Here is a 22500-nt window from a genome sequence, read left to right as displayed (position 1 = left end):
ATGGGCGTGTGGAATAATGGGCGTGGATGTGGTGATGGGTGGAGACAGTAAAGGTGGTGATAGTGGTGGTGAGGAGGATGAAATGCATAACACAGGGATACCAAGGAAACAAACAGCAATGGATCGGCTGACCCTGGCGATGCTGCTTGTGATGGTATACTGAGGGCTCTGATGATAAGGTAATACAAGATCCGTATGACGTGTTAGGTTTTGTACTCATTATGTTATTTTCACATTATTTGCTCTATTCGTATGTCATTTGTCTATAAACCTTCCTATTTATTTGTATGTTTGTTATATATCTATTTATCTATGTTTGTGCTATCTATTTATCTGGCTATCGATCTATCTATCTACCTACTTACATATCTGTCTACATACTAACCTATCTATATTCCTACCTGCCTATCTTCGTACCTACCTACCTATCTACCTAAGCTCCCCGTTTTAGCCCAGCACGCAACTTCCAGCTACTGCATAAAAGTCCCTAAGTGGAGCAACGTGACCGTGACATTGCAGCTTCCACGGCGCTCAGCTGCCGGAAGATGACAATTGCATGTGACATTCTTATTATTGGTTCTGCAACACCGCTAAAGACGTCACCAGTTATCCCCCTAACTGTACGCTGGCTTCTTCCGCTATTGAAAAAAGATACAAGATGTTTTCAGACCTGTCATGATTTCCACCACATTCTTTTCCAACAGTAATCCCCTTGTCAGTAACACGAGACCAGACATCACTGCGGCAACGACACATGGCGATGTCGTAAAGAAAGCAAGCATCTTCTTACGTTTACCTGTCACACACACACGCACACACATACACCCACGCGCGCGCATGCAAATTCCAGCTCTAATATCATCCTCACCCACCATACAATTTTTTCATTCAAACTATTCTTTTTCCTGACGATGATGATAACACAACGCCTTATCAGAACTAACCATGCAGGCATCACTCTTGCACCTACATCACGTGTCTCCATCATTTATAATCTTACCTGTATTTCCATTTCCATAGCATGCTTTCGATTACGTTCCCTGACGAAGGTGACGACGATGATAGCCAAATAGCCAGAGTCATGCAAGGTTTCCTCATGCACTCCTTTCATTTATTTCCATCATCTTCTGCCGCTCATTTAATTTTACCTATGTTCCCATTTACGTTTTCTGACGGGGAAGACGCAGAAAATGGAAAACAAGCTCAATGTTACTTTCTCATACACTGTTTGCCCTATAACTTCACCAGCGTAACTTTTCTCATTTCACTATTATTACTCCAGACGAAGCAGATGTAGGAGATAAAGAAGAAGGAGGCGAAGAAGAAAACAAATTCACAGTAAGATTCTCACAATCTGTTATTTAACTTTCACCTCAGTAACCTGATCTAAGCACCTATTACTTCACTCCAACTAACCTAACCTAACTTCACTTATGTAATTTTACTCCTGACGAAGGCGACGACGGAGATGAAGACAGAGAAAAAAACAAACACACTATACGTTGCTTCCTTATCCCCCGCTAACTTCACTTACTAAACTAATCTAACTTCATCTAATATTACTCCTGACGAAGGCGACGACGGTGATCAAGACGTGCGAACCTGTGTGGAGCGTGAGGGACTGCCGGGCGCCGCGAGACTGGTCCATCCTTGCCCTTCAGAACACCCGCACGGGCAAGGCACATTACCTAGTCATCTGTAAATGCCCTCTGTCATCTAAGCTCGGTAAGTAGTAGCAGTAGTAGTAGAAGTAGAAGTAGTAGCAGTAGTAGTAGTAGTAGTAATAGTAGTAGTAGTAGTAGTAGTAATAGTAATAGTAGTAGTAGTAATAGTAGTAGTAGTAGTAGTAGTAGTAGTAGTAGTAGTAGTAGTAGTAGTAGTAGTAGTAGTAAACATGGTCCTCTATTGGTAAGAAAGAAGAAAACTTGGTGGTGGTAGTAGTAGTAGTAGTAGTAGTAGTAGTAGTAGAAGTTTAACCTAGTTCTTTTAAGTTTGGTCATGAAAGTAGTAGTAGTAGTAGTAGTAGCAGTAGCAGTACTAGTAATTGTTGTTGTTGTTGTTGTTGTTGTTGGTGGTGGTGGTGGTGGTGGTATAGTAGTAGTAGTAGTAGTAGTAGTAGTAGTAGTAGTAGTAGTAGTAGTAGTAGTAGTAGCAGCAGTAGCAGTACTAGTAATTGTTGTTGTTGGTGGTGGTGGTGGTGGTGGTATAGTAGTAGTAGTAGTAGTAGTAACCTAGCACCGGTCCGTTACAAATGAGTAACATCTCCTTTCTAACATATAACAAACTGTATTTGATGACAGATAAACTCCCACTTTCAATAACAATACATAAAAGTGATAATCCTACACAATTTCCTGTCAAAGTATAAAGAATATATAGGACTCGTGGAACTTTCTGTGCCCTAAATGACGTGGTATGACAACACCTGCGTGCCCCAAATGAGGTTTCCACAGATACACCTTGCCTCAGGTGTGCACTGTGCTATCTCAGCTGATTTCTCCTAAGTAAACAAAGGCGGCCGAGTCTGCTACCTTCACACAAAGAACATTTTTGTTTACCCTACGCTCATCCTCTAACTCAAAGAAAACGTCTCTCTCTCTCTCTCTCTCTCTCTCTCTCTCTGTTCCTTAGATATTTTTTCAAAGAACTTTTAATATCAATAAATGCCAAACATCTCTAACCCTCTCTTTTTTACTTTATATTTTCCTTACGGCGAACCTAATACATATTTTTAAGTAATTCTCTCTCTCTCTCTCTCTCTCTCTCTCTCTCTCTCTCTCTCTCTCTCTCTCTCTCTCTCTCCAGAGGGGCCCCTGAACCACGAGCAGCCCAGCTATGCACAGGTTCCCAGCATCCGCGTGTATGGTATGATGTGTATTGGCAGGAACTACAGGCGCGTATCTCGGCAGGTGTCCCCAGGTGAGCTGTGGACTTAGTCTGTCAAGTGTATCCATTAATCTTTTTTTTTTTTTTTTTAGCTTTGTGTTAATATTGTATACACGTTTTTCCTTTCAGGTTATTCAGGTTATAAGCTAAGAATTTCCAAATCAATATGCAAGAGTGAAATAAATAAATAAATGAATAATATATCAATTAATACAACTAATCTAAGTTATTAAAAGTAAGCTATGAATTGCCACACCAATAAAGACGTTTCAAATATTACTTGCATAGCTGCTTAAAGAAGTTATATGAAACACCTCAACAAAACAAAACAAAAAATTAATATGTAAATTTATGAAAAAAAAGTACCTTAAAATTCATAAACATAAAATATCAAACTAAAATTAAGCTATGATAAGTTCCAGACAGATAAAGTAACAGTTAAAAATACTTCGAAATACAACACTTGGAAATCATAACAACTCCCTGTAATACACTAATTAACACTCAATAACAAGCCATAAATCTCTTGGTTATAAAGCACATTCATATACACATTCAAACACACATTGCCGACTTTCCATATGCTCACCAGATCCTTCAGTTCCTGCAGAGTTCCCCTGGAGTCAGCTGAAGGAAGCCCTGGAGGAGGGAACCTTGGTGAAGGACCTTGACAGAAACAACTTCCCTCCTTCACGTTTTCCTCATTACTGAAGAGACTTAGAGAAGACAACCACTGCATACTTCGTACCTCGACATGCCTATTACTGTTCTTAGTCCCTTATCCTTGTATGACAGTTTTCTTGAACATGTTTCATTTTATTTTTTTATTTTTTTTTCAACTTTCCGTTTTCTGTACTTTATATCTCGTCGTGCCTGTTTCTCTTAAGTATATTTCAGTTCCTTTCTTAATCTTTGGTTTTACATATATATATATATATATATATATATATATATATATATATATATATATATATATATATATATATATATATATATATATATATATATATATATATATATATATATATATATATATATATATTTATTTATTCATTTATTTATTTATTTTTTTTTTCTAGGCTTCATGTCTCGCCATGTCTATTGTTGTTATAATTATTTCTTTTTCCTTATATTTTCATAATATACTTCCTAAGCATTTTCATTTTTTATTATTTATTTATTTTTTTTTTATTTTTTTCATTTTCAAGACTTCATCTTATCATGCCCATTGCTTTACTCCTTATTTCCTTTCTCTTATAAATTTCTTTAAGATTTTCTAAGGATATACCAGCCTGTTTCTTTTTTTTTTTTTTTTCTTATATTATTTGCATTCTTGAACGCGCCCTCATTTAACTAAATATAAATTGTTGAACTATTAATTTATTAAACACACATCAAACTCCTCCGCACATTTCCAAAGCACATTTCAAGATCTCTTAATTAGGTTTCCATAACGGTGGCATTTATTTATTTATGTATGATCCTATGTATCGTTAAGTTTCCTATATAATTTAGGTTATCGTATGAATGATAGGCTAACAGTAGGAATCTCTCTCTCTCTCTCTCTCTCTCTCTCTCTCTCTCTCTCTCTCTCTCTCTCTCAGGCTAAATTAGTGTATTAATAGCAGCCTGACAAATTTATCATACTTTATCTAAATCTTGAAGCGTGCTGGCCATGCAAAAAAATAAATAAAAAAATAAAATAAATAAGTAAATAAATAAATACTTATAATAATAGTATAACAGAAGAGTGTATTTTTGACCTTAGCCTTCAGTTTTAATTGACTGAATCCAGTTTCTGAAAATATGCATAGGCTAAGTTGAAAATCATATTCGTGGCATTCTTGCATCCCAGATCACGTTCCTAATTCTTCTATTTAGTGGATTTTAGTAATCTAATAATAACTGTTCTGGTGATATTCCGTGAATGTGATGTTTTCCCTGTCCTTCCTTGAACTGAACTGTGATGTAATTAGTGCATAGCAACGTAGTAATTGCTTTTACTTGTCTTGGTGTTGTGGTCATCCTTGTAAATATTTGTTATATATGCAATACAAGGACCGTATATCTCAAAATTCAATCTCTCATCTCGACTTCTTTTCCAAAGACTCTACTGTATTTTGGTTCCTGAAATATCTTATATGGTTCTTATGTGGTGTTCTCTTTTAGTTTCTAACAGATCGACCCCGTACCACTTCCCCCTCTTTAATGTACTTATATAAAATTATATAATTTTACAGTTTGTATCTTAGCACCACTTAAATTATGAAGCCCATCGCTTGGATTAAAACAAGTTAAACAAATATTACAGGCACGAAACATTTTCATAAACATTTGTTTATTGGAATAGTTTCAGTATGTACTTTTAAACACTGTTTTTTGGGGGGTGCAGATTACTTGATAAATAATGTATTCATGAATCATGATTATACAGTGATAGCTTAAATCGTTTGCATCATTAATAAGGAGAACAATCTTAAGAACCTACGTAATAACTTTTAGCGGCCTTTGGAAGTAATCCTGATGAGAGAACAAAACGTTTCAAAATGCGGGACCTGAATCTTTTTGTTCACTCTTGTAGTTCTCTGCTCTACTTGTTATTTATTGCCAAATGTACAAAGTTGTTCTAAATAAAACTTGTATTAAAATCGATTTTGTCTGTTGCCTAAATACTCGTGGATCATTTGCCTGGATATAGTGTAGATAACTATATTATAGTTTACATGTGGCAAATCATGTTATGGTAATAAATGCAACTATCCACTTAGAAAAATAAACTCATAAACAGATCCTAAAAAAATAAAATAATAAATAAATAAATAAAAGATCGCTAGCGAGGTAGATAATAATGATATATTATTAAAAAAGACAGTTATTCGGAGAAAAGAGGGGAGGGAGAAAAAAATGTACATAAAAAAAAACGGAGACCCGACAAAGGAGAGGAGAAAATAAAAAAAAAAGAAAAGAGAGACCCATTCATAAGACAAAACAGAAAGGCAAGAAAATTCATAAAACAAAAGGGAAGACATAATTCGAAAAAAAAAAAAAAAAAAAGAGAGAATCACAGAATCAAGGGCTCAGCGCGAGAACGTCAGTCAGACAGTCAATCACTTGCCAGCCACCGAATAGGAAGGAAGTACCAATCCATCCCTCCAGCCAGCCATACCCTACATTACACCAACTGAATAAAAATGACGCAACCTACAGAGGATAATAAGGACATGATACAGCGAGATGTGGATGCTGAGGTGAGTCCGCCATTTGATTAATTATTGGTACAAGTTATATGATGGTTTATGTTGGTTTAATTATATAGATGTGACGATATATATGTGATTTAATGGCTGCTACTGTTACATTGCTGCTGCTGCTGCTACTACTTTTGCTAGTGCTGCTGCTGCTGCTGCTACTACTACTACTTCTACTATTACTACCACTACTACAACTACTACTACTATCATCACTACTACTACTACTACTACTACTACTATTACTACCATCATCACTACTACTGCTACTACTACTACTACTACTACTACTACTGCTATACCATCATCATCACTACTACTACTACTATTACTGCTACTACTACTAATTCTACTACCATCATCACTACTACTACTACTACTATTACTACTACTACCATCACCACCACCACCACTACTGCTACTACTACTACTACTGCTACTACCACCATCACTAGTAATAGTAGTAGTAGTAGTAGTAGTAGTAGTAGTAGTAGTGGTAGTAGTAGTAGTAGTAGTAGTAGTAGTAATAGACTACTACTACTACCATCATCACTATTTCTACAACTAATACAACTACTACCTTCATTGTTACTTCTACTTCTTCTCCTACTACTACTACAACCACCATCATCATTACTACTACTACTACTACTACTACTACTGCTACTACTATTACGACCAACATGACCATCATTATCATCACAACTACTACTATTGCCGCCATCATGATTACTGCTTCCATCACTACCAACTAGTGTCATCAACAACATCACTACTACTAAAGTTACCACTTACTTTATTGATACCACCACCACCACCACCATTGTCACAGAGGAATCATGGCTAGATATCACATCTTTATTCACCTTTGCAGATCAACCTGATCAATGAGTTTCTAGCAGACATTGATAACCGCAGGAGGCACATGTGTCACTTTGTGTCTGGCCTTCAAGTGGCGGTCACCAGCATTTTGTTTGCTGCTGTTCGCACTTTGGAAGGTAAGGCTCACCACAAAGTTACCTTCTGCACACTTTTCACTCACATTTTTAAAAATTCTGATTTAGGCTGTAGTGGCTTTTTATTTTAATATAATGGCCTTTAATATAATTTTGAAAAATTATACTCACAGAAAAATGTATTATCAGTATTTTTTTTTTTTTGCTTGCACTTCAAATTTTCCTTAGTAAAACTGTCATGGGTGTTAAAATTAATGTTTTTTTTAGTAGCTGATGGGGTAATAGCTTGATTTTCCTTACTGATTTCAACTCCCAGAAGTTTTGGTGAAATGTGTTATCAGTAATGCTGATCAGAAATATATAAAAAATGCAGTTGCTCTTTCTATAAATTATTTTATTTGTGACTTATTGACAGAATATTGTTTGTCTAATTAGTCTGTTGAATGAATATCTTATTTAGAAGTTTTAATTAAATATTTACTCATATTAGCATTAATATTACTGTTCATTGAATATTAGATATGAGATGTTATTGTTCTTTTGTTAATTATCTTTATTTATGCTTGATAAATGGTAAATTAATAAAATTAGTGTATTGTTGTATTATGCATTGTTCTTAGTGATGTCCTGAATAAATTATGTAATATTGTGCATTGCTATGAGTGATGTCATTATTCAACTGTTCTTTTAGGGAAGCATTCAAAAGAAGGCAAGGAGACTATACAGGAGGAGGAAGGTACCACCACACAGGCTTGTCCCAGGTAAGACACCCTCTTCTACCTTAACCTTTACTTGGCATTCCCATAACTATTGAAGACTGGCTGCTCATTACCTTTGTAGCTGTCACAGTGTAATCATATTGTACATGTTGTTAAGACTCAACAACTTATTACCACTGCTTAACTGTATTCTGACTTGTATACAAAACAATCTGATGAATTTCTAATATTGTAGAAAGATGGAAGAATCATCAAAAATGGAAGAGGAACAAATGGACAACACTTTGGTAAGTATCAGTTCCTAAGAATCATGTCCCACATATGGAAGATAACATTAAAGAAAGCATCATGAAGTTTTCTTATAACAAACTAAAGAGGAAATGCCATTTCCTTTTCATTTCATAGTAAAATTAGTTCTTGAGAGGTGTTGCCAGTCCTCCATCTTTATCCTGATGTTTCCTCATTTATGACACAAAGAATATGGAAAATTGTTGATACAAGGTTTAGTTCCAGAGAAAACATTAAGGTTAATATGGAGATTGAAGGCAAAATGCAGAGGTGTCAGAACCATGCCTGACATTACTTTCCTGTTTAGAGCAGTAGATATGGTTCCTTTCAGACTGAAGACGAGGAAGCATCAGAGAGCAACCTATCCAGTGAACTGATGAAGTCCCTTAACAACACACTAGGAGACCTTGAAGAAGCTGAGAAGAAGCTAATTGAGATGGACAGTCAGGATCACACAGTTACAGATGGTCAATCATCAGAACCTTGTTACCTGGACTTCATGTATGAATTCCTGTAAGTATGATCATCTCTGTATCTGCCCTTCACATATTGCATTCTTATAAGACCTAACAGGACAACACTTTTTTTCCCCATTTAGTAAGCATTCCAGTTCATTTCATAAGTAGCCTCACATCACATTGTAACATTTAATTGCACCATAAAATCTAATCAACATGCTCTTTGTCTTCTTTCAGAGCTGATTTCCGCCTAAAACTGCAACAGTCTTGTGAAGAGTTCACCAGTTTGGAGTCCCAAGCACTGGCCTTGCTTGAAGAGAGAAAAGCCTTGCAAGACTTAAGTTTGCAAATTGGAAACAGTCCCAGGAAAACAATGAAACCTAAACACAACTCCTTGACCACTGTTGCTTCAGATATGGAGACAGTAGATAAGAGTGAAGACAGTGCAATTTCTGAGATGAAATTCACTCTCCCAAAAGATATGTATCAGGATAGCATTCCCTTAGATACGGTAGCTGCACGAAAAGACATTGACTCAAATGATGGCGCTCCCTTCGAAACAAAATCAATAGTTCCACAGAAAGACAAAGACAAGGACACTGTTCCCATATGCACAAATGAAACTCCCCAAAATGATACCACCAAGGACAACACTTCTCCAAACACACTGACAAATATTAAGCAAACTAATGACACAGATGTTCCTTCCCATAAAACACCACCAAAAGCTATCCCTGGATCTACAACAGAAGACAGCCCTTGTGATAGGAAGGAATCTCCAGAACAAGTTGCCACAGATGAGGAGTATGACGGTCCATCTCCTGTAGGGATGAGGAGAATGTTTGGTTCATTTTCTGCAGAGCCCAAAATTCCCCTCCCATGTCCTTCTCCAACCATATCCGTAGAAAATTCACCTGCATTTTCCCCATCACCTACTTCACTCCATATTGCAGATTCACTTGCAATGAAGTTAAATAATGAAGTTAGCCCCTCAGATACAGTAATTGCACAGAGAAACACTCACTCCAGTGGCAGCTCCCCGTCTGAAACAAGACCAACCATTCCACAAAAAGATGAAGGCAAAGTCATCATTCCCACATACATTTGTGCAACTTTAGAGAGAGATAACATCGAAAGGAATGCTTCTCTAAACACACACAGAAACATTACACAAACAAATGACATAAATGCTCCTTCTAATAAAACACCACCAAGAGATACCTGCTCACCTACAGCAGCAGAAGAAAATACATGTGATAAGAAAGAAGTTCCTGAACAAACTGAAGAAGTTTCCACTGATGAGGAGTATGACGGTCCATCTCCTGTAGGGATGAGAAGGATGTTTGGCTCATTTTCTCAAGAGCCCAAAATTTCTTTACCACCATGTTCTCCAACATTATCAGTTGAAAATTCACTTGCATTCTCCCCATCACTTTCAATCTCACTTGCACTAAAGCCAGATCCTGAAGTCAGGTCCTCAGATACAACAGATGCACAAAAAGGATGTGACAGCTCTCCCTCAGAAATAAGAACACCCTTGCCACAAAAAGATGAAGACAAGGACACTGTTTCCACACACATGAGTGCAACTTCAGAAAAAGATAACATCAAGGGTGACAGGCCTCCAAGTACACATACAAACATTAAACAAACCAATGACAGAGATGTATCTAAAAAAACACCTCCAAAAGATGCCTATTCATCTACAACAACAGGAAAGAGTCCATGTGATCAAAAAGAAATTTCTGAACAAACTGAAGAAGTTCCCATAGATGAGGAGTATGACGGTCCATCTCCTATAGGGATGAGAAGGATGTTTGGCTCATTTTCTCAAGAACCCAAAATTTCTTTCCCACCATCTTCTCCAGTTTTATCAGTTGAAAATTCACCTGCATTTTCCCCATCATTTTCAATCTCACTTGCACTGAAGCCAGATCTTGAAATCAGCCCCTCAGATAAAAGCGATGCACAAAATGCATGTGACAGCACTCCCTCAGAAACAAGAGTAACCACTCCAGAAAAAGATGAAGACAAGGACTCTGTTCCCACACACCCAAGTGCAACTTCAATGGAAGATAACATCAAGGGTGACAGTCCTCCAAACACACAAAAACACATCAGTCAAACTAATGACAAAGATACTCCCAATAAAATACTACCACTGAAAGACAACTGTTTGTCTGCAACTATAGAAGGGAGCCTGTGTGGTAGGAAAGAACATCCTGAACAAATAGTTGATGAGAAATATGAGGAACTATCACCAAGGATGTTTAGTTTAAATTATCAAGAGTCCAAGACTTCTTTTCTACCACCCTCTCTGCAAAGAAGTGAAAATTCACCTATAATGCCACAGTTGAATCTTGAGGTCAGTCCTGTCAGTGTTGAGAGTGAATCATAAACCTGGTACCACATGTCTTAATGATTCATTTTCTTCATTCATATTTATAATTTCAGAAGTAGAAGAGGTTTACAATATTTTAAAAGCTATTAGCTATTTGTTTAAGGAAAGAAATTTGTTTACAAAAATGACATCTATCTGTTCTGGTTTACTGTCATTGTCATAGTTTATTATTATCATTATCATTATTATTATTATTATTATTATTATTATTATTATTATTATTATGTATAAGTACATGCATTCATTATCTTTATTTATATGTAATATGTTCATTTAATGAAGCTTTCTCTAGTGGCGTGGATTAAATGGCATTAATAGAAGAGTATTGTTGATGTAATGTTCATGTAAAATAACATTCATTCAGTAATATGGATCTAACATTATATGGAGCCAACATACTATACATTAGTCTCAAAGGAATTTATTTATTTAAAAAATTCAGACAATGAGCAGATGCACAATGGACATTCCTTGCGTGTTTAGAAACATTTCGTTAATTGCAAAAAACCCATTAGAAATATTCCCTGTAGGAAAATTGTGCATACTATATTTACTAAACCTTATGGTAGCATATACTATGTCTTTTCATATATATATTCATATATATATTTACTATCATATACGGTATATACATTCACGAGACCTTACCATACATAGGAAATACAGAAATGGCTGAAAAGATTATTCGTATAAGTGCTCAATAAAATACAAAATGTCACAATACAGACTCCATTTTCCTTTTCCTCATTACTAATGTTAAACAAAATGTCAAGACTTCTTGGAGTACAACAAAACAAGTGAGTTGCTGATACCTGATCTATGCAGACGGGAACCTAAAGCTTTGGCTGGACTTTGAATTATTTGTATTTTACAGTACATGACATCATTACAGCTCCCACAGGCACTACTGCAAAAATGTTGTGGCATGTGTGTGTGTGTGTGTGTGTGTGTGTGTGTGTGTGTGTGTGTGTGTGTGTGTGTGTGTGTGTGTGTGTGTGTGTGTGTGTGTGTGTGCGTGTGTGTGTGTGTGTGTGTGTGTGTGTGTGTGTGTGTGTGTGTGTGTGTGTGTGTATGGTTGATGTATGTGGGACTAAAATGAGATCTTAAATGCAATATACATATATAGATACATTTGTGACTAGATATAACATAAGTGTAAGAAAGTTAGCATGCAAGCTACGAAGTTAATTATACTCTAATCAAAACTAGAAGTAAAAAGGGTATTGAAAGCTCTTCCATTATTGCAAGCCACTTTCCAACCAACCCAAAAGTACTTTTTTTATTTTCTAAGACATATTTTAACTTCATAAATATGGCAAGTAAATCAATCAGTTATTAGCCCTCCTTGGTCTCAATGTGTCTTCATATAAGTGCATGTGGCCATTACATTACTGGTGTTACTTTCAAGATGTCTGTAGTATGTATATGGGCCAAATATCTTAAAATTCTGTGAATGGCATCTCTAGCCTCAGCACTTCTTCAAGTATATCAGGTGTTTGATGTACTGAGAAATTCTGATATGTTACAGACAGGAAATATCATATGAGTTCAAAATGCACACTTTTACTGCTGAAGCTGATCCTTTACCATTCTCTTACTGCTTAAATTGATCTCTTTACCACTTAAGTAAATGCACAGGGATATCTAATTTCAAATATCACCACCTGCTGTCCCGTGCATTGCTTCAGTCCTGCTGCACTACTCATTACATCTTACTATCTACACTAGAAGGTACTAAAGTGGGATATAGAAAAATACTCTCCAAAGTAATTCCTACATGGAAAGTTGTAGTATTCACTCTCAGACACACCCATGAAAAACTGCAGGCTAGTCCAATTAGGAATATCATTTACACATGCATAGTTGTCATCCACAAGTGAAATGTTGCCAAGTGAATCCCTACAATACGGCACCAACTTTTACTTCATTCACTCAATTCACTCCTATAAACAAAGACTGAAAAACACCTCCATGTACACATCCTTAAATTAAAATTGAATCCATTCTGCAGAGAAAATTCTCAGCCAACATTTGGAAAACCAAGCTAATGACAATGATTAAAGCTGCAAACACTAGAGTATTGAGGGGTGGCACCAAATCCCTTACTGAACCTGCCCCACATTGGAGCCTTCAGTGGAACATCACCCCAAGCAGGCAGACACACAGGCACACATGAATTCTGCTTGTATACAGACTGAGTCCTTGTTTAAAAACACTCTACTGTCATTTGTGTGAATTGTTGTGCAAACTGTCACTCAAACTTGAGCCACTGGTCATGAATTTCAGACTGACGGACTTTGTTCATAGTGATATCATGCATACTTATATTTAAACAAGGACTACTTTGTGCTGTATAGAACATCCTTAACAAAAGGCATTATTTCCTTTGTTTTCTGTTACATTCCTGGACTGTACAAACTGGTTACCTCATGAACTCATGCCAATACTTTAAAAATGTGTTTCAGAGTGATGTTATACACTGCAACTTGCTGAGAAACACAACAGAATAACACAGACAATACCAATGAGGAGTCTATACAGCAGCACACAGTCCATAAACAAGAGAAATTCCCCTTAGTGACCTAAATATACAGGAATGCAATGGTCATAATGAAATAAAAGTAATGTTTGGAGTATTACACCTTATTTCTATATTTTTTAGGGAAATTATTTATCTTAAACATACCTATATATACGAGTATATATATATATATATATATATATATATATATATATATATATATATATATATATATATATATATATATATATATATATATATATATATATATATATATATATATATATATATATATATATATATATATATATATATATATATATATATATATATATATATATATATATATATATATATATATATATCTGTGTGTGTGTGTGTGTGTGTGTGTGTGTGTGTGTGTGTGTGTGTGTGTGTGTGTGTGTGTGTGTGTGTGTGTGTGTGTGTGTGTGTGTGTGTGTGTATGGCAAGAGAGCTGGCAGGCACCCCATTAATGTAAAAAAAATCTAATGCAAGCATATTTACAAGCAGGTTACTTTAAAACACTGTCCAGAAAGCTTCAGTATGTGTTAAGTATTGTAAAGTTTGATGAACCCGACTAGAGGAGGATCACACAGCTGAATGGTTCACTGAGTTGGGTGTTGAGAATATAGAGCCCAAGTAAGACACAGATGTATATGCTTTGACTTCATTACTCGTGGCATCAATCCCTTGCTATGGTCAAAACAAAAATTCATGTGCCCCTTCTTAGCACTGATGCTGAATGATGGAATGTAAAAAATACCGTGTTACATTTGATGAATATTTCAAGGTGAATCTATCTAAAAGGAACTCCTGCACATCAAACCACACTACACATGCTGCAAGGGAATAAGGTCACCAGTGAAGAGTACAACAGGCAGCATAATTGTAGTCTCACAAATACAACCCAAATTTCACTCATCGATACCTGTACTAAAGACTAGAGGAAGAGAGTAGGAGTCTTTTTGCAATGCATGGAAAATTTTTTTACTGCATTTCCAACCATGATAAGCAAGAACCTCAACATTCACTAGGCTCAGTGAGGGTCTAGTCCTTCTAACCTTTCCAAAAGTGTGTTGATGATTAAGTATTTGATGAATCCTTTCTGTCACAAGAATATCACTTCATCTTACTCATTACATATTTGCTCTGCCATGTCATACATAGAGATATTTGCTTAGTTGTCTGAAGTTGTTTGTTTGATGTTTATTCAAAATTACTGAATTTGCCTAACTTTTGTGCCCATGCACCCATTTTTTTTAAGAACTTTAATATTTGCTACCATCACATGGCTTGCAGAGCCTTATTTCAATACAGGCACTTATAACAAACCTTACTAGTGTTCAGTATATATTTCATTATATTTCATTGTAACATTCACCTTGTAATGATAAAGACCTAAAACTGATAAGGTCAAATCTCTACATTTGATGGCAATTACTTTTTTTTTTTTTTTCTTTTGATAGATGTAACACAGATGGTGACAAAACATAACACCACTGGAGGCAATAGTGACCTTAACCACAGCAATGGTGTTCTCAGTTCCTGCCACTAATCTGGGACACAAGCTGCATTGGACCTCAGCCTGCCATACCCCCATTCATCAACTCCCACATTATTATTAAAAGACTGCATGACTATGGTGTAAGACTTTCTATGACTAATCAATGTCTTGCCTTCAGTGCATCTTCAGAATATGGAAGGCAGTCAACAAAAGAACAATGGATTCCACGTGTCAATACTCTATTCATTGCACTTCAATTTTATGTTAAAAACTTATCATTTAACTAAGAAAGAACACTGTAGACATTCATTGGTTTCAGAGTGATTGGTCAGCATAGACTAATCAACAAATAAAATATGAAGTTAAATAACAGGTAGATAGTTTATATAACAAAAAATTTTGTTCAGAGAAAACTTCACTTCATGAAAAGAAACTTTAGTACTTTCCTAATACTTCACTCAACTCAATCTATGTCTCCACTGCCTTGTCTCTCTGAGTGCTTCCCTTAGGGAAACGGCTACAAAGAAAATCTCTCCTTGTTCCTTCATTCTCTTGCTGAAAGGTCAAAGCCTCTCTCCCTCCAATACTTGCACATTCTATTAATTTTACTGGTGGCTTCCCTCTCATAGTGTCCTCTTTAGTACTGCTTATGTATACACTCTTCACAAAGGCATTCTTGTTACCTTTATATGTACAAACTGAACAAACCACCTCAATGTGCCACACTGTACCGATTCCATCACTCCACAATCTATTCTCTTCACCATTTCACTCATCTCAACCATCAAGTGAAATAAATACTGTAAGTTGAACTTTAAATATCTCTAATGATCACCCAGGATCTCTTATAAAATTCATTGAGCAATAATTAAAATCATATCACGATCTTATTTCTTACATAACACTGGATTTTCTTTGCCAGTATGATCCACATCTGGCATGAATTTTTCTTTCCTATCCAGTATACAAAATAAATAACTTATATGATAAAATTGGTACACATGTTCAAGTAGTAATTATTGTAAGTATTAAGTTGCTTATGTACACAATTACATTCTTACAATTTATACACTTGTCATTTTCAAAACTGACACATGGGGAATAATCCATGTTCATAGGTTGGTAATATTTTCTATGCCAAATCGACACAAAAATGTAAGGTGATGAAAAGACAGACATGTGAAGGAGTTTAGAGGCCGACATCCAGGTAGAAAAACACTGCCAACCATTCAGTTATGTATGACTGACCTTCCACTGAAAGCCAGCACTACCAACCTTTTGTAGATATGAAGCATCACTACCAACCTGCTAAGCCTCAGTGTCTGACAACCTTTCTGTACAAATAAGCATCACTTCCAAACTTTGCAGACACAAAGCATCACTACCAACCTTTATGCCCCACTGAAAAAGTCTTAGTTCAGCTTGATGCCCTCCAACCAGGATGAGAGATCAGCAGTGCCCTCCACGTCCAACACTACTTCTGGTGGGGTGTCCGGTACACACAGCACCTGGGCAGCCTCCCGCCCTGATAGGTATGCTCCATGCACAGTGGAGTAAAAGCTGGGGTGGCAGTGCTCACCAGCAAACAGGACTGCTGGCTGTGGAACCAGAGCAATAACATCAAATATCTAAACTGGATTATCTAAGAGCCAACAGACTGTTGTAACCTGACAAAAAAAGATTACTTTAAAAACATTACAAACGTGTACTACATAGGTTACGGACTTCATGTTACAAGAGTCTACATTTTCGCTTCCAAACTTCTTGACCTTCATACTTCCTACTTGGATTATGATTTCCACTAATACAGGATCATCTCATTCAGGTCATCACAACATTTAAAAACCAAAACTGAGTTAGCATTACCTTACTACAGGTGGGCTGCATGTACAGGGGGTGAGAGATGTTGGTTATGTCCACCTGTGAGGCCCCAATGCCAATGGCAGTGTAGGAACCTCGGGTGAAGGGCTGTGACCACCAGGTGGTGCTGCAAGGAACACAAGTAATACCATCAAAATTACATGTTCAACACCAAAACAGTGACACAGACTACATTAATGTAGTACTGACAGATTTATAGACTGATGAGTTATATATAATAAAAGATTAAAATTTTCTTCCCAATGACCTCTCTTCCATATAACCCTGTCCTTAAAATGTGACACTGACTATAAGAATATAAAATGATGGGAAAAACACATGAGTGGACAGCTATGATAGCACTACATGGGACATCCAAAAGATAAATGTGATAAAATGCAACATGACTTAATTATCTACAATGAAGAGAAGAAAAAAAAAAAAAAAAAAAAAAGGCAAAAGTAAAATCCACATAAAGAGAGACGACAGAAGCACAATACAAACTGGATGACTAGTAGAATGGAGTAGTTTGTGTTAACTCACTTGATACAGCGTTTGGGTTTTGGTATGAAGGGATCATTGAGGAACATGCGGAGGATCTCGGTGCATTTTTCAGAGACTGCATCAAAAGGTAGCGTTTCCATGTACTTGGCCTCATCCCCAGAGATCCAGGCCAGCAGCAGCGTTTCTGACACCTTGGTGAAGGAGTAGATTTTCTTGAACCAACGCTCACTCACAGGTTCCTTGGGGTCTATTGGGTCCCACAGACACAGCACCTCAGACAGGCCAGGGTTTAGGAATGGCCGCTCATACTCAAGGTATATCTTGTTCACCACACCAAAGCACAGCCGGTCAATAGAGTCCATCTTATAGTCAGGCAGAGGTGGGTCAAACATGGTCCTGCCAGTCTCCTTCAGCACCCCAAGGGGCACTGTGCAGATCACATGGTCGGCCAGGAATCTTTTGCCATTCTTGCATACCACCTCCACCTTGGGACGCATCTTCCTGGAGGGAGAAGTGGAGAGGGAGGTGGTGCCACTACGGCAATCTGGCAAATGATTGTTGTCTGTTGTGGTTGGAAGCTTGGCAGCCAGGTCCTCTCCAAGGCCTGAGTCTGTGGTGCTGCAACTCTCCAGACCAGCCCTCCACCTGATGCAGCTCACAGCATGGCCTTTAAGCAACTGTGAATCTGGAATATTCTTTGTGAGGGGTCCCAGGATGCTGCTGTAGCCCCCTGGCAATACTATATTGCCACCTGGCAGCTCTGTGTAGCTACCAATTTCCATCAAATCAATTTCATCCATGGTGTTACAGCCACTGATGCAAGTCTCACGGTTAAGGAGGTAGTTGAAGATAAGGTTCCTGATGTGTCGCTCTGGCTCTGTAAACTGCTCTAGGTAGATGGAGATCTCCAGTCGCAGGTGTGCTCCAACACTCTCCACACCATCAGGAGGCAGGTACTTGCACAGAAAGTATTCCTCACAGCGTCGAAAGAACCAAAAATAAGCATCATAGATCTCCTGTGGAAGGTTACCAGTATTAGTATGCCTTTCAAGTGATAGCACTTAATTAATCACTCAAAGAACTTGTTTCAAAATAATAATAATGCTCCATCCCTCCTCTAACCCACTTCCTCTCTGTTCCTACCTGCAGGATATGGAAGGGAACCCGCCTGCCATCCGGAAGTGTGCCCACCACGCTGTGAGGCTTGTTCTCCTGGATGATGTCAACAAGGCCATGAGCAGAGGCCAGTTCATAGATTGGATTACCAAGGATCCCATGTATCCAATTGGCACCTAGCTCCATTCTTCGGCCATCTGTGAAACCACAAACTTGTTATGATACAACTCTTGACCAAAGCCAGATACCAATAAATCTAACTTGAAAAGGATGTTATATTCAAAACTAAAAATTACCAAAATGTCTTACAGCTGAATTAAAAATGGCCATGTCCTGCAGCCTAGGCTAAAATCTAGACTGCAGTGATCTTTAATAATCTTTTGGAAGTGAAATAATAATGGCTCCCATTATTTCACTAGAGAAGAAAAAAAAAAATTCATAAATCCCAAGAACTAGGTATCCAGCTCCTAACACATTAAGACAATAACATTTCCAACAACACCGGCTGTAAACACATAATTCCCAAATCATGAAACAATAAAACATGATATAACATTAACCTTGTGCTCCTGGGGAGGAATTAGTGACGGATACACACTGCCAGTGTCTCTCTCTTTCACACACACACACACACACACGTTACAACAAGACAAGCACACCACCACGCAAACCCTCACCAATGTTTATGGCGATAATTCTCCCGCCGACTCTGTTTCTCCCCTCCAGCATAATGAAGTCCGTGATGTTGTTCTTGAGGAGGTGGTTGGCGGCAGACAGGCCCGCCACGCCCGCCCCCACGATGACAATCTTACAGGTACGGGAAGGCTCGGCATTTTTGGTATTATTGAGGGGGTCAGCTTCCCCTGCGTCGTCTGCCGCCACCGAGGACATGTTTACATCGAGACGCCGTTGTCACGTCTCCCTCACCCTGCCGCTCCCTACACTGTTGCCGCTTCTACTCACAATTCTTTCCTATTACTTGGTTCTCCTTAATACTCCTGCCTGTACGCCAGACCCCACTAAGTACTAAATTCTAACTTATCTGTTAGAAAATCATATGGTCTTGTTTTGAAATCGGCGAAATGTGGCTGAAGGAAATTTCACTTTTTTTTTTTTTTTTCTAAAATCTTTGCTCGTGACTCATCCAGTGATATTTCCGCATTTTTTTTTTTTTTTTTTTTTGCAGGGAAGCGGAAGGAGGAAGGCAAATGTCACTGAAGCGTTTAGATTTCTATTTCCTTTCCTTAGCAATTCTTATTATATTAATTTAATTTGTTGCACACACACACACACACACACACACACACCCAAGGTTCCCAGGCAACTTCTCACAGATTAATCACCATGACATTTACTCTTTTATCTTTGATTAATCAGATAAGGAATTAAAAGACAAAGGATTCGACATTTGCTTTTAAGTTTTGCATATCATACGAATGCACGCCGAACAGTGTTTTATATATATATATATATATATATATATATATATATATATATATATATATATATATATATATATATATATATATATATATATATATATAGTGTGTGTGTGTGTGTGTGTGTGGTGGGGGATGGGCTTCTCGAAAAGAAAGCATACAGAAAGAAAAGAACGTAAATGTTAAGGAAACAAGAAAAATAATTTTCCCTTACGTGCTTTTTTTTTGACATTTACTTGTTTCAAAATATTGCTGAACAGAAATATTTAATTGCAAGAAAAAATCATAATAACGCTTACTTAGATCACTGTAGAGTATATCTGACGACTGGTTATATTGCATACAAATAGCTATAATATACTCTCGTATGTATAAAAATACTATGCATGTATCACTCATCTAGAGCTCTACATAGGCTAAGCTGCGAATATCACCATACTGACCTTACCACCCCACACAGCGACCTGGGCGTGTGTTCATTATTCCCAATGAACATTCCCACACTTGACACACACCAAAACTGGACCCCAATAATCTGGTACCTCGCCCACTGCCTGCACCCATCAAGGCCAGATGTAACCCATCCGCCAATTTAACCCATTCAACAATTTCCATATAAAACACACACACACACACACACACACACACACACACACAGTCATTACCTAGAGAAACAAGGCCAAACACTGCGTTTATCTAAAAAGTTTATGAGAGAGAGAGAGAGAGAGAGAGAGAGAGAGAGAGAGAGAGAGAGAGAGAGGGAGAGAGAGAGAGAGAGAGAGAGAAAGAGAGATATTCATGTTCGTGAATAATTAAGACTGGTTTACTCCGCGTGGACAGTCTTGTCACGATACAGAATTGTAATTACGAATAGTTATAGATGGATGAATACACTTAATTACAGTGTTAATACTAATAATAAATAATATAATGATACGTGGTGTGTACGTACCTTATCACAAAATTTTGGATGTACATTCAACACTTGGAGAAGAATGTTGATAAAGTGCTTGGCGAGGTTAACCAGACTGGGTAAGGGTACAGGGCACTGTTCTCTTTGATCACTGACACACTGATAGTCTCCCAAATGATATTCAAGTATGTGCCCCTAGCGATGCACAGAGTCGGCATCGCTTGAGAGAGAGAGAGAGAGAGAGAGAGAGAGAGAGAGAGAGAGATTTTAGTAATCCATTGATTCTCCCCCTCCCTTTCCCTCCCCACTCTTGGGCCAGCCGGGATTAGCGTTAGCGGCGTGATGTGTATTTGTGTCGTCACGGGCGCTAGGAAACCTACCTTGGAAACGACAACAGCGCCCCAACAACCTTCCACAAACCACATGAACCAGTGCACGGCTGGCAAACACTGGAAATCACGGCACACGAGACGCCAACTCTAACGAACTCACGCAGAAAGAAAACAAACCACGAGATATCTTCGCAGTGAATAGGACCTTGAATCAACCTATTCAACTCTCTCTCCGCCATGAGTAACGAATACGCTGAAACTGGATTTTATACCAACAGGAGAGAGAAATCAACGGGTTCCATTTGCTGCAGTTTTCTGTGTAGCCACGTCGGTCTGTTCCTGGTGGTGGCTGTGTATGCAGTGGCTGGTGAGGCTTTGCTTTGTTCTTTGTATTTACAGTGAAGCTTCGTGAGTGAGGGGAAGAGTTTTGAGGTCAATTCCGCAGGTCTTGCGACCTTTGTAGCGTGAATAGTTCGTGTGAGAGAAGTTACGGTTGTGGAAGATGACAGTTCTTGTTATTATTGCTTATAATAGTAGTAGTAATAGTAGTAGTAGTCGTAGTAGTAGTAGTTGTAGTTTATTTATTTACTTATTTATTTATTATTATTATTGTTATTATTATCATTATTATTATTATTATTATTATTATTATTGTTGTTGTTAACTTTTTATATGTCAAAAATTCTAGCGAAAGGCACAAAACTTACATAAGAAAACCTCACTCAACACAACACACCACTTCCGCCCCCCCCAAAAAAAAAAAAATGTAATAAGATATTCCAAAAAGCTAGCCAGGTTAATGTCAAAGGTGTCTTGATATTCTTTTTATATAGAAACAGTTCAAGCCAGTTCATTAGTAGTAGTAGTAGTAGTAGTAGTAGTAACGTCTCCGCCAGTTTTTCTCACTCCCCCAGCTGCTAACTCTGTACAAGGGCCTTATCCGTCCATGTATGGAGTATGCTTCACATGTCGGGGGTGTTCCACTCATACTGCTCTTCTAGACAGGGTGGAATCAAAAGCTTTTCGTCTCATCAACTCCTCTCCTCTAACTGACTGTCTTCAGCCTCTCTCTCACCGCCGCAATGTTGCATATCTAGCTGTCTTCTACCGCTATTTTCATGCTAACTGCTCTTCTGATCTTGCTAACTGCATGCCTCCCCTCCTCCCGCGGCCTCGCTGCACAAGACTTTCTTCTTTCTCTCACCCCTATTCTGTCCACCTCTCTAACGCAAGAGTTAACCAGTATTCTCAGTCATTCATCCCTTTCTCTGGTAAACTCTGGAACTCCCTGCCTGCTTCTGTATTTCCACCTTCCTATGACTTGAGTTCCTTCA

At 37.6% G+C, this 22500-nt stretch overlaps 4 protein-coding genes and 2 long non-coding RNA genes across 9 annotated transcripts in view; 4 read left to right on the top strand and 2 right to left on the bottom strand.

Annotated features, from left to right (window-relative positions):
- LOC135090626 (uncharacterized) overlaps window positions 1-3609 on the bottom strand; it is a 23786-nt gene extending 20177 nt beyond the window's left edge. Inside the window, exon 1 of the long non-coding RNA XR_010262063.1 lies at window positions 3476-3609. This is a non-coding gene — a long non-coding RNA (uncharacterized LOC135090626). The remainder of the gene's footprint in view (window positions 1-3475) is intronic.
- LOC135090624 (uncharacterized) overlaps window positions 1-3802 on the top strand; it is a 28440-nt gene extending 24638 nt beyond the window's left edge. The window contains exons 4-6 of one of the 2 annotated variants that reach the window (XM_063987550.1): window positions 1575-1725; window positions 2806-2919; window positions 3488-3802. In XM_063987550.1, coding sequence (XP_063843620.1) covers window positions 1575-1725; window positions 2806-2919; window positions 3488-3597 — 375 coding nt within the window. In that variant the 3' untranslated portion in view covers window positions 3598-3802. Of the gene's footprint in view, window positions 1-1574; window positions 1726-2805; window positions 2920-3478 lie in introns of both variants that reach the window. The other variant, XM_063987549.1, reaches the window with a different exon arrangement.
- Window positions 3803-5936: 2134 nt separating this feature from the next.
- Window positions 5937-10564, top strand: LOC135090406 (cell surface glycoprotein 1-like). Its single transcript, XM_063987160.1, has 7 exons — window positions 5937-6134; window positions 7009-7132; window positions 7782-7851; window positions 8045-8096; window positions 8429-8610; window positions 8793-10334; window positions 10486-10564. Exons 1-7 carry the CDS (start codon window positions 6078-6080, stop codon window positions 10562-10564), a joined length of 2106 nt encoding a protein of 701 aa, XP_063843230.1. The 5' UTR covers window positions 5937-6077.
- Window positions 10565-10763: 199 nt separating this feature from the next.
- Window positions 10764-15101, top strand: LOC135090625 (uncharacterized). Its single transcript, XR_010262062.1, has 3 exons — window positions 10764-10920; window positions 13422-13577; window positions 14965-15101. It is a non-coding gene; the product is annotated as an uncharacterized LOC135090625 (long non-coding RNA).
- LOC135090622 (peroxisomal N(1)-acetyl-spermine/spermidine oxidase-like) lies at window positions 13848-21327 on the bottom strand. Of its 3 annotated transcripts, none has more exons than XM_063987546.1 (5): window positions 21215-21327; window positions 18510-18679; window positions 17406-18382; window positions 16869-16989; window positions 13848-16600 (listed from the first exon to the last, which is right to left on the bottom strand). In XM_063987546.1, exons 2-5 carry the CDS (start codon window positions 18666-18668, stop codon window positions 16415-16417), a joined length of 1443 nt encoding a protein of 480 aa, XP_063843616.1. In that variant the 5' UTR covers window positions 18669-18679; window positions 21215-21327; the 3' UTR covers window positions 13848-16414. The 3 variants fall into 3 exon arrangements, with proteins under 3 accessions (XP_063843616.1, XP_063843617.1, XP_063843615.1); XM_063987547.1 differs by lacking the exon at window positions 21215-21327 and adding an exon at window positions 20874-21044; XM_063987545.1 differs by lacking the exon at window positions 21215-21327 and adding an exon at window positions 19160-19683.
- Window positions 21328-21398: 71 nt separating this feature from the next.
- LOC135090623 (TWiK family of potassium channels protein 7-like) overlaps window positions 21399-22500 on the top strand; it is a 5703-nt gene continuing 4601 nt past the window's right edge. The window contains exon 1 of the mRNA XM_063987548.1: window positions 21399-21533. Within this exon, the coding sequence (XP_063843618.1) occupies window positions 21404-21533 (130 nt within the window). The 5' untranslated portion in view covers window positions 21399-21403. The remainder of the gene's footprint in view (window positions 21534-22500) is intronic.

The sequence above is a fragment of the Scylla paramamosain genome, chromosome 35 (genome assembly GCF_035594125.1).
Source record: "Scylla paramamosain isolate STU-SP2022 chromosome 35, ASM3559412v1, whole genome shotgun sequence".
NCBI lineage: Eukaryota > Metazoa > Arthropoda > Malacostraca > Decapoda > Portunidae > Scylla > Scylla paramamosain.
This window is presented reverse-complemented; position numbering and strand designations above follow the sequence as displayed.